This window comes from Rhamphochromis sp. 'chilingali', assembly GCF_963969265.1.
Source record: "Rhamphochromis sp. 'chilingali' genome assembly, chromosome: 2".
NCBI lineage: Eukaryota > Metazoa > Chordata > Actinopteri > Cichliformes > Cichlidae > Rhamphochromis > Rhamphochromis sp. 'chilingali'.
The window spans coordinates 2,441,907-2,456,005 of NC_137930.1; the positions used below are offsets into that span (position 1 = coordinate 2,441,907).

At 46.9% G+C, this 14,099-nt stretch overlaps 1 protein-coding gene and 1 pseudogene across 2 annotated transcripts; one reads left to right on the plus strand and one right to left on the minus strand.

The window, feature by feature from the left end:
- Positions 1-2,130: 2,130 nt before the first annotated feature.
- Positions 2,131-4,983, minus strand: LOC308392344 (zinc finger protein 277-like; the record flags this gene model as incomplete). Its single annotated transcript, XM_080875318.1, has 5 exons — positions 2,131-2,836; positions 3,031-3,205; positions 3,291-3,333; positions 4,421-4,517; positions 4,919-4,983. The coding sequence occupies 5 exons, from the start codon at positions 4,981-4,983 to the stop codon at positions 2,647-2,649; spliced, it is 570 nt and encodes a 189-aa protein (XP_080731444.1). The 3' UTR covers positions 2,131-2,646.
- Positions 4,984-5,388: 405 nt separating this feature from the next.
- Positions 5,389-11,028, plus strand: LOC308392345 (zinc finger protein 277-like; annotated as a pseudogene). Its single transcript, XR_013974761.1, has 11 exons — positions 5,389-5,416; positions 5,938-6,150; positions 6,425-6,513; positions 6,627-6,709; positions 6,945-7,036; positions 7,739-7,849; positions 7,928-7,997; positions 8,216-8,347; positions 9,447-9,489; positions 9,575-9,749; positions 9,944-11,028. The product of XR_013974761.1 is annotated as a zinc finger protein 277-like (transcript).
- The last annotated feature ends 3,071 nt before the right edge of the window (positions 11,029-14,099 follow it).

Consider the following 14,099-nt stretch of genomic DNA (forward strand, 5'->3'; position numbering starts at 1 on the left):
CATGGTTGCTAGGCAACCTGAGCAGCGCGACGAAGGCAAGACCGTCCTATTTCACAAGCCTCTCACTTCCGCACTTCTCATACTTATAGTACGCACCGTGCGTAGTGCGCGTACTTCAAGCGTGCAGACCCTGAATTGGGACACAGCCTAGTGGTGCCGAGCTGGCGCACCGAGTAGTTCCTGTTACCTGCTGTGTGTCTGTTTTTACAGGTAAGCTGGGTTCCAAATAATACATATGTGATAGACAGCAGTAGCAATCGAAAAGCTAGAGAGCCAGTTCACGAGTTTAAGGGTTGATAGCGACGAACCACCACCAGCTGTTGCTAAAAGCACCTTTGTTAGCTAGCAAAGTATTTACAAATAGTTCTCCCGTTCATTGATCTGAGCATGCGCAGAATGATCCACAGCGCTCCTTTGATCTTCTCGAACGATCATCGTGACGTCACGGCGACATCACAATGATCCTTTGAGAAGATCAAAGGATCATTGTTTTGTCACAGCGACATCGCATTCTCTGCCACGCCCACCGAGTCTATAAATAGGAGCTCGTTCAACAGTTTACAGCAGAAAGAGACAGTTGTTTGAGACACAGCTACCCTTTGACACCCTTGAGCCCTAAACCTTTACAAAAATGTCACAGGCAAGTGGAGATTCGTTAGACCAACTGGAGCGTACGAGAGAGGAACTCCGGCATCAAAATGCACAGCTCTGGGAAGAAAACGCACGACTCACCGAAGAACTCGCACGAGTCAATGAAATGTGCATAGACTTCAGTCACGATGTCACACGACACATTCAAGAAAACACACGACTCGGTCGAGAAAACACACAACTCGGTCAAGAAAACGCACAACTCGAGCTAGAAAACGCACAACTCAATCTAGAAAACGCACAACTCAGTGAAAACTACATAGAACTCAGTAAAGAACACATAGAACTCAGTAACGATGTCACACGACACATTCAAAAAAACACACGACTCTGTCGAGAAAACACACAACTCAGGCAAGAGATGGCAGAACTCAGACAAACTGTGGAAAATCTTCAGCGCCCAGCGGTACGGGAACAAGAGACAACAGAAAGAGAATCGCCTGGTTCGTGGGGTGTAAACCTACTTAAAGTAGGTTTAACTGTTGCCGGATGTGCCATTGCGTTTCCTGCAGCTTTCTGGGTCGCCTCTAAGATTTTCAGCTGAAGCGAATGTCCCGCTCTGTGGGGTCTGCCTCGAGGCCGGCGTCCATCTGGGTCGATCCTTAATAGTCGTTTTTGCTGAGTTCTCATTGCTTCGAATCACGTGTCCATACCACCTCAGGCGGGATTCGAGCATCTTTTGAACTCGAGCCACAGTCCACCGACCTGTCATAAATACGCTGTGCTCTCCTTTATGTTTGATTTAATTTTGCCCCTCACCCCCCAACCAGTCATGGCAGAAGACCGCCCCTCCCTGAGCCTGGTTCTGCCAGAGGTTTCTTCCTGTTAAAAGGGAGTTTTTCCTCTCCACCGTTGCCAGAGTGCTTGCTCATAGGGGATCATTTGATTGTTGGGGCTGAATTTTTGGATTTCATTTAATTGGCTTGAACTGAAAAACCTAAAAATTCATGTGAGGGCTTCACATAGTGGAGAGCACTACATTTGCTAACTGCTCTTTGTTTATTTGTAGATTTTGTAGTTCTTCCTACTACAAAAACTACAAATGAAAACAAGGCAGTTAGCAGCAAATGAAAATAAATAAAACACTTAAAAAAATCTGCTACTGCTCTGTGTGTTTACTTCAGTGAACACTTGTATGTTTTTGTGTTAGAAGATTATAGATTGTCCAAAATGTCCTACAGCCTGCCAGAGTACGAAATGAGGATAAAACAGGAAGTTTGACAGCAGTGAGTTCCTGCAGCGACCTCTCGTTTCTCTCCTCAGTGCTGCATGTTCGTGAACGTGAGCCTGGACGCGAAGGACGCGGTGAAAACTCTGAGCGCTGCAGTTCGGCTCCACCATACGGCAGGTGTCGCTCAGCAAAGCGATGCAGAAAAACAACAGAAACACCAAATAGGACAGATGTTTCAGGCACGAGACGTCCCTGGGCTTTCTGAGGGGACAACAACAACAATAATAATAACAATGTGCAGTAAAACATACACTCATTCTTTTCATTTATTAAGTTCCTGTGTTGTGTTGTTTGTGTTGTGCGTAGTGCCGACGCGGGACAGTTTGCAATTGTGTAGTGCTGTTGTTCTAAGTGTGACTGTGCAATGACAATAAAGAGTCTCTCGTCTCATCTTGACGATGAGCTCGTCCACCACAGCACTGAATCCAGCTCAGTTACAAGTTACAAAAGAAAATCATTTTTACTCGAGTACTAAAATTCACATTCAAGAAAACGCATGTTTCAGCTTCATTGCACGAGGCAGAGCAATTACGTTTCAGCGGACATCATGGCGTCCGCGTGTCCAGCTGTGGAGAGGACTCTTCTTTTGCCTTTCTTATCTTTACTAAGTAGAGACGTACAGGAAATAGTTGAGAGGGAAAGGGCCGGACTCAAACCCGTGCCGCTGCGTTCCAGCCATGTGGGATGTGGTCACCATGAGCTGAGCTCAGCCGACGTCAGAGACGCCTTTGAGTCAAACGTATGACACGTGTCCGTCTGTGGTCCTAGCTGCTGCCTCCTCGCTCCTTCAGCAGCTGCTTGAGGACACTGGACTGTTTCAGCGCTCTCAGGTTAGAGATGTCCTCCGCGATGACCGGGATCTCCTCGCCGCGATGCTCCTCGTCACCGTCGCCTTCCTCGCTGTCAGAGAGCGTGCACAGGAGAGCGTCGTTCTCGTACGTGGGGAAGTAATACCTGCGGAGCGAGACGACGTTTAGTGCTCAGGCTCAAATTAGTCCCAAAAAGGACGCCATTTTCCTCAGCTGATAAAAATACTCCAAATGAAGTGTAAACATCTGTGGCGTTGACCACGTTCATCAGCAGCTGTACGCCAGCTTTAAAGCCCGCGCTCTCATTGGTTAATTCTGCAGGCGCTTCCTTAAACCTACTGCGGCTGGTCCCAGGCGGACATCTCTGGCAGTTTCATCACGTGACCTTCAGCCGCGATGTGACGCAGGGCGTCCGCCCGGCAGTCGAACATCCGCGTGCAGCCGTAGCAGCGGCTCTGATGGATCTGCCGCCGGATGAAGTTCACCAGTTTGACCTGCTGGTAGAACTTGAGGTCTGAGGGAGGACAGAACATTAGAAACACTCAGAAGGAAGAAATAGAAGCAAACTGCGCTCGAATTACCACGGCGATTTCACCCACTGAGCTCGGTCTTAAGGAGGTGGAGGTCGAAGCCGTGAGCCTCCTGCAAACACAAAACAGAAAGATGTCAGGGTCACGCACGCGACGCCCGTTACAGACTTCATAAATAACAAAACCAGAAAGCAGAGAGAAACTTTTCTGCCTCTCAGGTAAACTCGTCACTCGTGAGCACAAACTTAGAGTCACGTTTGGGAAACTGGTTCTGACTTTAAACCAGAACGTTTAATCAACGACAAAATCGGACTGCAGTCGACGTCCAATCCTAGATTTATTTATTGTTCACGAGTGTTAAGTCTAATTGTTGAATGTTGTCATCGTGTTTCTTAAATTTGTACGGTCTGAGTTCAACCTATAGGATCAAGACGTTCCTTTGTCTCTGACCTCTCCAGCCACTCTGTGCTGGGGGAGCTTTTATTGCAGATGCATCCTGACAGATCTGTTGTGAGCTTCCTGCTTTTATGACACACACACACACACACACACACACACACACACACACACACACACACACACACACACACACACACACACACACACACACACACACACGTCTTAGAACCATTGGGGGGTTTTACGTGGGAGGTGCTTGTGTTGTATTGTAACTGCCATGTCAATAAATAGCTACGGGGGAAGCTGCTCTTTGAAGGACTTCGGGCCTGAGACAGGACAGGGGCGTGGGCTCCAAGAGCTGGTTCTTGACCAAAGACTTCCCTCGTTAGCGAGTGAAAAACCGGTTGAAGATGTTCTGTTATGTCTTGTTTCCTTCATGATGAATAAGTCTCTAAACTAGCGGGGCCTGTGGAAACACAGACCCAACAACGAGGAAACATTTTTATTTGCTCGTTAAAGGTTTGACAATCATGTATTTATTTGGAAACTTTTCAAAATAAAAGGCGCTTCATTTTAAAAGCTCTTCAGCTTCGGTCCGTCTGTGTGTGAGGGCACTTTCTGAGTAAAATCCATGTTTTGTGCGAACGATGGATTCATATGTTTGCAGAGACCTCAGGAAGCAGATCGTTTCCTGTTAGTGTGCACTGTCTCCGTTCTCCCAGAAGCCTTTGCAGAATCGTTTCAGGGATGAAAAGCAGAAAACGATATTTTCCTTCTCTGAAACTTCTACGTTCCCGTACCTTCATATGCGCGTAGATCTGCTCCAACGTCTCCGATTGGTGATCACAGAACAGACACACTGCAGAGACCGGATGAGCCTGCCAGTCCGACCAATCACTGCGGACGATACAGAGATGACACGAGCAGACATTTACACAGGATCAGAGGAGGACTAGGAAGTGGACTTGATTGAAACTTTTGCATCCAGGCTGACACAGTAAATAAGAATATTATCAGGAGGGACAATCCAAGGTTCAGTATCTGGGATCGAGCCGGGGATCAAACCTCCAACCTTTCGCTGCACCTCCTGATCCACAGCTACCCCGAGCTCACAGCACCTGGTTCAGCACCTGGTTAGCGCTGGAGATCAATTTTTCCTCATGTGATCCTTCAGCGTGGTTTTATCTCGAAACGTTTTCTCGCAGTACAGACACTGCAGACTGAAGCGAGGGGAGCAAAATGAAAAGGCGCGCGAAACAAAACTTAACGCTGTGAATAAAAAGCAACGATTAGCGTACCTGTCCAGTTTGTCCTGCAGCGTGTCGAGGAACATCACATGTGCAGGCACACTGGCACAGCACATGCGAGTGAAATTCTTGTGTGCGAGCCCCACAAGCAACAGAGATGTGCAAACACAACAACACAAACGAGCAAAATACAAGAATGGCCAACCTGAAACTAATAAATATATGTACAATATATAATAGTGTATGCACCGCAGAGAACACGCTCAGCTATATCTTGAGGATCTGAGTGTTCATGTGATTTATATTCTTTGCTATATATATGCAACAACGTCCAACGTTACATGTTAGTCAACTTCATTCACATTAATTAACCTTCAGCTATCGAAACTTGAGTTTTATATTTCCTTGAACCACTTGAATGCACCTTTTCTAATTCGTGTTTTACCGGGGGTCCGCTTCGTTGGCATTTTACGGCCTCCGATTGGTTCGATTTGTGTTATTTGCACCACGTGACACCAGACATGGCCGCCAGCGAGCCGAGTAAAGACGGTAAGTGTGACCTTTTAAACGTGTCCGCGGCTTTAATGCTGATATCTGGTGGTCTGCGTGCAAAGGTTTGGGTGTCGGTGACTCTCCGAGTCTGTGGGAATCCACAATCAGCAGAAAAAAGGCTAAAAAAAATCAGAAAAGCAGGCGGGAACCCGCCCGGCTAAGCTAGCAGGCTAGGAAATAGCTGGGCTGCTAACTGTGATTATACAGCAATCTCTATATTCAGTCAGTACTCAGTCTGACAGCTGTGAAGTTTATTCAGGATTTAACAGCGTGTAAAGTCTGAGTTCGATTAATGAGTTATTTAATTCATTAATTTATTTATTTTTTTTACTTTTAGATCATAGTTTTGTCCCCACGGGTGATGAAAATAATTGTATACAGACAGATTTTTGTAGATCAGAGGGAAATGCTTCTTCATGCCAGGCTGTACATTCTCGCTTCCGCTTGGTTTTGACTCACCTGGTCTGGAGTAGAGTGTGTGTGGTATATAAGGTGTAGTCTCTCTTCTGCTTTCTCAGGTAAGGACAGCATTCTGGAGCCGCTGTGTTTCCCCGATCAGCCGGCTGACACCTCCAGCCCTCCGGTGTTCAATGTCCCGGCTCCGAGCCGCTGGTCTGCCTGTTCTGCTCTGAGTCCGTCCCACCGCCGCGGAAAGACGTCCTCCTCAGACACCTGCTGATGGAGCACAAGCTTGTCATCGCCGACGTCAAACTCATCGCAGACGTCCCAAAGTACGAGCCACACATGCTCCGGCTCACTCGTTTAACTCTCGGGAACACGTTTGGATGTTTTTAGCATTTGGAACTCGATCATTTCACCAAAGACTTCCTGTAATTATTTGGGGTGATGGGGGGAAACCCTTACCTTACAAGTATAAATATATACAACAAGTCCAGCATGTCCACGCCTGCTAGTGTGCTGCTTTTATGAACCGTGACGAAGTGTTTCTGTGCGCCGGTAAACCTGGCTGTGAGTCGGTTTTTACTGACGAGTTTCCTCCATCAGGTACTTGCTGTACTGGAAGGGCAGATTCCTCGAGCAGCCGCTCACAGATTTCTGCAGCGTCATCAAAACCAACTCCACGGGCCCAGTCGGTGAGTTCACTCAAACCCACAGAGGACCTGACCTTTCAAAGTGAACCACGTACACTTCCTCCAGCTCTGATTAATGACTCATTAAAAACTCTTCTTCCTCGCTGACCTGACAGAGAAGCAGGAGGACTACTTCCTGCTGTGTGACGTCCTTCCAGAAGACAGAGTCCTCCGAGAGAAGCTGCAGCAGAAACGACTGGTGAGGAGACGTGACACTCGGAGCATCCTGAGTGAATCTTGTGCTGCTGGAAGTTTCGTTTCTTTTAAACTTTATTTTGAGGCAAAGTCTGAAAATCAGGAAAAATCAGAAAAATTGCAGATTTGAGTGATTTGACACGCTTTGTGTCGTTGTAACCTCTGCACTTTAAATATCTGAGCACTCTGAGGTAGTTTTCTGAAGAATTCCTCTGAGCTCTTCTTCTGTGCTCCCACAGGAGGAGGTCCTGGAGCAGCAGCAGAAGGAGCGAGACGACAGCAGCTTCCATCGTCTCTGCATGTTCTGCAGCGAAGAGTTCCCGGGAAACAGGTAACGCGCCGCGGGATTCCCATCAGTCCTGGAAACCTCACGTGTGTTAGATTAAAGCAGACAGAAGGTAGAGCTTCCTGAAATCATGTGACTAAAAGCTTCTTTGCTTCCTGTAGTCATCTCTTATGATCCAACCCCCAAAAAGCTGCTTTGACCCATAATTCCATAAACATCATTCAGTGACATGTCTGAGCCTGAACCAAGAAGCTGATCTGAGACCAGTGCAGCTCCTCACCCTTCTTCCTCTCCTGCTAAGGGTCAGGTCTGAGACCTGTGCAGGTGTGCGCTGGTTCATGAATGGCATGAAGGTGTGACTCACTGGTGTTTACCACAGTTCTTGTGTGGATCTGTGTCTTACCTCCAGTTAAGCTTCCATCCATCCATTTTCAGTCACTGTGTTGGTTCGCAGATGCTCGATCTCCCTCTGCACAGGCACCACCTCCAGCTTCTTGCGGGAGGACGCCGAGAGACATAACCCGCGTCCGCTCCGGGTCTCCTCACATTTGGACATGCAGCGGCCCATGGCGAGAGAGGCTGCTTCCCTCTGTCTGCCACTATGGGCACGCTGCGTGGATCTTGAAGTCTTGTCCAAATGGGAACTTCTGGACGAAGCCCAAAGGACTGCAGCGCAGTGCTAACAGTGATGATGTCAGCTGATGTTTTCTTTTGTTTATTAAAAATGGCTCCACGTGCTGTTTCCAGGTCGTCTCTGCTGAACCACATGGCCAGAGAGCATTCCTTCAGCATCGGACTGCCGGACAACATCGTCTACTGCAGCGAGTTCCTCGACACGCTGCAGGACAAACTGGACAGGTACGCTAATCGTTGCTTTTTATTCACAGCGTTAAGTTTTGTTTCGCGCGCCTTTTCATTTTGCTCCCCTCGCTTCAGTCTGCAGTGTCTGTACTGCGAGAAAACGTTTCGAGATAAAACCACGCTGAAGGATCACATGAGGAAAAATTGATCTCCAGCGCTAACCAGGTGCTGAACCAGGTGCTGTGAGCTCGGGGTAGCTGTGGATCAGGAGGTGCAGCGAAAGGTTGGAGGTTTGATCCCCGGCTCGATCCCAGATACTGAACCTTGGATTGTCCCTCCTGATAATATTCTTATTTACTGTGTCAGCCTGGATGCAAAAGTTTCAATCAAGTCCACTTCCTAGTCCTCCTCTGATCCTGTGTAAATGTCTGCTCGTGTCATCTCTGTATCGTCCGCAGTGATTGGTCGGACTGGCAGGCTCATCCGGTCTCTGCAGTGTGTCTGTTCTGTGATCACCAATCGGAGACGTTGGAGCAGATCTACGCGCATATGAAGGTACGGGAACGTAGAAGTTTCAGAGAAGGAAAATATCGTTTTCTGCTTTTCATCCCTGAAACGATTCTGCAAAGGCTTCTGGGAGAACGGAGACAGTGCACACTAACAGGAAACGATCTGCTTCCTGAGGTCTCTGCAAACATATGAATCCATCGTTCGCACAAAACGTGGATTTTACTCAGAAAGTGCCCTCACACACAGACGGACCGAAGCTGAAGAGCTTTTAAAATGAAGCGCCTTTTATTTTGAAAAGTTTCCAAATAAATACATGATTGTCAAACCTTTAACGAGCAAATAAAAATGTTTCCTCGTTGTTGGGTCTGTGTTTCCACAGGCCCCGCTAGTTTAGAGACTTATTCATCATGAAGGAAACAAGACATAACAGAACATCTTCAACCGGTTTTTCACTCGCTAACGAGGGAAGTCTTTGGTCAAGAACCAGCTCTTGGAGCCCACGCCCCTGTCCTGTCTCAGGCCCGAAGTCCTTCAAAGAGCAGCTTCCCCCGTAGCTATTTATTGACATGGCAGTTACAATACAACACAAGCACCTCCCACGTAAAACCCCCCAATGGTTCTAAGACGTGTGTGTGTGTGTGTGTGTGTGTGTGTGTGTGTGTGTGTGTGTGTGTGTGTGTGTGTGTGTGTGTGTGTGTGTGTGTGTGTGTGTGTGTGTGTGTGTGTGTCATAAAAGCAGGAAGCTCACAACAGATCTGTCAGGATGCATCTGCAATAAAAGCTCCCCCAGCACAGAGTGGCTGGAGAGGTCAGAGACAAAGGAACGTCTTGATCCTATAGGTTGAACTCAGACCGTACAAATTTAAGAAACACGATGACAACATTCAACAATTAGACTTAACACTCGTGAACAATAAATAAATCTAGGATTGGACGTCGACTGCAGTCCGATTTTGTCGTTGATTAAACGTTCTGGTTTAAAGTCAGAACCAGTTTCCCAAACGTGACTCTAAGTTTGTGCTCACGAGTGACGAGTTTACCTGAGAGGCAGAAAAGTTTCTCTCTGCTTTCTGGTTTTGTTATTTATGAAGTCTGTAACGGGCGTCGCGTGCGTGACCCTGACATCTTTCTGTTTTGTTTGCAGGAGGCTCACGGCTTCGACCTCCACCTCCTTAAGACCGAGCTCAGTGGGTGAAATCGCCGTGGTAATTCGAGCGCAGTTTGCTTCTATTTCTTCCTTCTGAGTGTTTCTAATGTTCTGTCCTCCCTCAGACCTCAAGTTCTACCAGCAGGTCAAACTGGTGAACTTCATCCGGCGGCAGATCCATCAGAGCCGCTGCTACGGCTGCACGCGGATGTTCGACTGCCGGGCGGACGCCCTGCGTCACATCGCGGCTGAAGGTCACGTGATGAAACTGCCAGAGATGTCCGCCTGGGACCAGCCGCAGTAGGTTTAAGGAAGCGCCTGCAGAATTAACCAATGAGAGCGCGGGCTTTAAAGCTGGCGTACAGCTGCTGATGAACGTGGTCAACGCCACAGATGTTTACACTTCATTTGGAGTATTTTTATCAGCTGAGGAAAATGGCGTCCTTTTTGGGACTAATTTGAGCCTGAGCACTAAACGTCGTCTCGCTCCGCAGGTATTACTTCCCCACGTACGAGAACGACGCTCTCCTGTGCACGCTCTCTGACAGCGAGGAAGGCGACGGTGACGAGGAGCATCGCGGCGAGGAGATCCTGGTCATCGCGGAGGACATCTCTAACCTGAGAGCGCTGAAACAGTCCAGTGTCCTCAAGCAGCTGCTGAAGGAGCGAGGAGGCAGCAGCTAGGACCACAGACGGACACGTGTCATACGTTTGACTCAAAGGCGTCTCTGACGTCGGCTGAGCTCAGCTCATGGTGACCACATCCCACATGGCTGGAACGCAGCGGCACGGGTTTGAGTCCGGCCCTTTCCCTCTCAACTATTTCCTGTACGTCTCTACTTAGTAAAGATAAGAAAGGCAAAAGAAGAGTCCTCTCCACAGCTGGACACGCGGACGCCATGATGTCCGCTGAAACGTAATTGCTCTGCCTCGTGCAATGAAGCTGAAACATGCGTTTTCTTGAATATGAATTTTAGTACTCGAGTAAAAATGATTTTCTTTTGTAACTTGTAACTGAGCTGGATTCAGTGCTGTGGTGGACGAGCTCATCGTCAAGATGAGACGAGAGACTCTTTATTGTCATTGCACAGTCACACTTAGAACAACAGCACTACACAATTGCAAACTGTCCCGCGTCGGCACTACGCACAACACAAACAACACAACACAGGAACTTAATAAATGAAAAGAATGAGTGTATGTTTTACTGCACATTGTTATTATTATTGTTGTTGTTGTCCCCTCAGAAAGCCCAGGGACGTCTCGTGCCTGAAACATCTGTCCTATTTGGTGTTTCTGTTGTTTTTCTGCATCGCTTTGCTGAGCGACACCTGCCGTATGGTGGAGCCGAACTGCAGCGCTCAGAGTTTTCACCGCGTCCTTCGCGTCCAGGCTCACGTTCACGAACATGCAGCACTGAGGAGAGAAACGAGAGGTCGCTGCAGGAACTCACTGCTGTCAAACTTCCTGTTTTATCCTCATTTCGTACTCTGGCAGGCTGTAGGACATTTTGGACAATCTATAATCTTCTAACACAAAAACATACAAGTGTTCACTGAAGTAAACACACAGAGCAGTAGCAGATTTTTTTAAGTGTTTTATTTATTTTCATTTGCTGCTAACTGCCTTGTTTTCATTTGTAGTTTTTGTAGTAGGAAGAACTACAAAATCTACAAATAAACAAAGAGCAGTTAGCAAATGTAGTGCTCTCCACTATGTGAAGCCCTCACATGAATTTTTAGATTTTTCAGTTTAAGCCAATTAAATGAAATCCAAAAATTCAGCCCCAACAATCAAATGATCCCCTATGAGCAAGCACTCTGGCAACGGTGGAGAGGAAAAACTCCCTTTTAACAGGAAGAAACCTCTGGCAGAACCAGGCTCAGGGAGGGGCGGTCTTCTGCCATGACTGGTTGGGGGGTGAGGGGCAAAATTAAATCAAACATAAAGGAGAGCACAGCATATTTATGACAGGTCGGTGGACTGTGGCTCGAGTTCAAAAGATGCTCGAATCCCGCCTGAGGTGGTATGGACACGTGATTCGAAGCAATGAGAACTCAGCAAAAACGACTATTAAGGATCGACCCAGATGGACGCCGGCCTCGAGGCAGACCGAAAAAACGGTGGATGGACAAAATCAGGGAAGACATTAAGACCATCAACGCGTCACCCGAGGACGCCTTGGACAGAACCAAACGGAGAAACCTTTGCTGAGGAGCGGACCCTGCACCAGCGGGAACAACGCCAGGATGAAGGTGGACTGTGGCTGGAAAAGATCATTACTGTTTTTAAAGGGTAACTGGTCCACATCCACAATGACAGCTCTACTGTCATTGTGGATGCGGACCACAATCCACAGTTGTCGATGGGACGTGTGCATGCAAGCATACGCAAGCGATCCACAGAGCGGGACATTCGCTTCAGCTGAAAATCTTAGAGGCGACCCAGAAAGCTGCAGGAAACGCAATGGCACATCCGGCAACAGTTAAACCTACTTTAAGTAGGTTTACACCCCACGAACCAGGCGATTCTCTTTCTGTTGTCTCTTGTTCCCGTACCGCTGGGCGCTGAAGATTTTCCACAGTTTGTCTGAGTTCTGCCATCTCTTGCCTCTGTTGTGCGTTTTCTTGACTGAGTTGTGTGTTTTCTCGACAGAGTCGTGTGTTTTTTTGAATGTCTCGTGTGACATCGTTCCTGAGTTCTATGTGTTCTTTACTGAGTTCTATGTAGTTTTCACTGAGTTGTGCGTTTTCTAGCTCGAGTTGTGCGTTTTCTAGCTCGAGTTGTGCGTTTTCTTGACCGAGTCGTGTGTTTTCTCGACCGAGTCGTGTGTTTTCTCGACCGAGTCGTGTGTTTTCTTGAATGTGTCGTGTGACATCGTGACTGAAGTCTATGCACATTTCATTGACTCGTGCGAGTTCTTCGGTGAGTCGTGCGTTTTCTTCCCAGAGCTGTGCGTTTTGATGCCGGAGTTCCTCTCTCGTACGCTCCAGTTGGTCTAACGGATCTGCTCTTGCCTGTGACATTTTTGTAAAGGTTTAAGGCTGAAGGGTGTCAAAGGGTAGCTGTGTCTCAAACAACTGGCTCTTTCTGCTGTAAACTGTTGAACGAGCTCCTATTTATAGACTCGGTGGGCGTGGCAGAGAATGTGACGTCGCTGTGACATAACAATGATCCTTTGATCTTCTCAAAGGATCATTGTGATGTCGCCGTGACGTCACGATGATCGTTCGAGAAGATCAAAGGAGCGCTGTGGATCATTCTGCGCATGCTCAGATCAATGAACGGGAGAACTATTTGTAAATACTTTGCTAGCTAACAAAGGTGCTTTTAGCAACAGCTGGTGGTGGTTCGTCGTTATCAACCCTTAAACTCGTGAACTGGCTCTCTAGCTTTTCGATTGCTACTGTTGTCTATCACATATGTATTATTTGGAACCCAGCTTACCTGTAAAAACAGACACACAGCAGGTAACAGGAACTACTCGGTGCGCCAGCTCGGCACCACTAGGCTGTGTCCCAATTCAGGGTCTGCACGCTTGAAGTACGCGCACTACGCACGGTGCGTACTATAAGTATGAGAAGTGCGGAAGTGAGAGGCTTGTGAAATAGGACGGTCTTGCCTTCGTCGCGCTGCTCAGGTTGCCTAGCAACCATGATACTAACCGCGAGAAACGTGTCATACAGCTTTGTGTGACAGAAACGAAGGAGAACATGTTTTGTTCATTTGAGACCAAAGGACCGTAAAACATGATTGTTGGGCTTCATTCCTGTGCTGAACAGTCATTTAAGATTAGCTAGTAAATAACAATTAGCTGATGTTGGTCATGAGACTAAAGTCATCTCACTGTGGTAATGTAAATATAATATGGCCAATATTAAAGTTATAGTCAGATTATTATGATATATTACAGCAGTGAGCTTGAACAGTTGTTTATATGTCCTATCACCTTAAATCTTCACTCAAAGACGAGTATCTGTGACAGTGTGTATACAGATGTGTTATATATAAGAGACAAATATTGTTCGTTTAATACGTTGGCATTATTACATTTGGCTCCATGCTTACATACATGTGTATAAAGCAAATGTACGAGCTGTGATAACTGTGTCTGATAGAATGAAGAGTAGACTGATATATGAAATATTCCTTTATTGGGTGAGAAAATCAGACCATGTCATAACTGCTGTAAGTCACACAGAATAGACATCAGAGCCTTAAACAGGCTGACGTCTGCTAAATGGGTCAAACTGGGCAGAAAGTCTACAAACACATAACATCCTTATAGAATATGATGTGACACTATAGATCAACTTAGCTCAGAATATATAAAGCATATAAACAGTTACAGCAATATGATGCAACAAACACAGCAGCTACTGATCCAAAATACTCAAAGCTTCATAGAACTGAAACCAACATTTATTTTAGCTCCATTCTGCTGCTGATACAGACTTTAGGTTTCTGAACATTAAACTTGTTGCTGCCTTTCATGGTGTGTAACTTGAAGGCCCTGAGTACTCTGAGTACTTTCTCCCACACTGGAAACACTGGGATGATCACATTATGTGAACATTACCTAATAAGACTGATTCAGCACAGACAGTTCTGTTAAACTTTCCTAGCAGTCCTTCACAAACAGGGAACAGT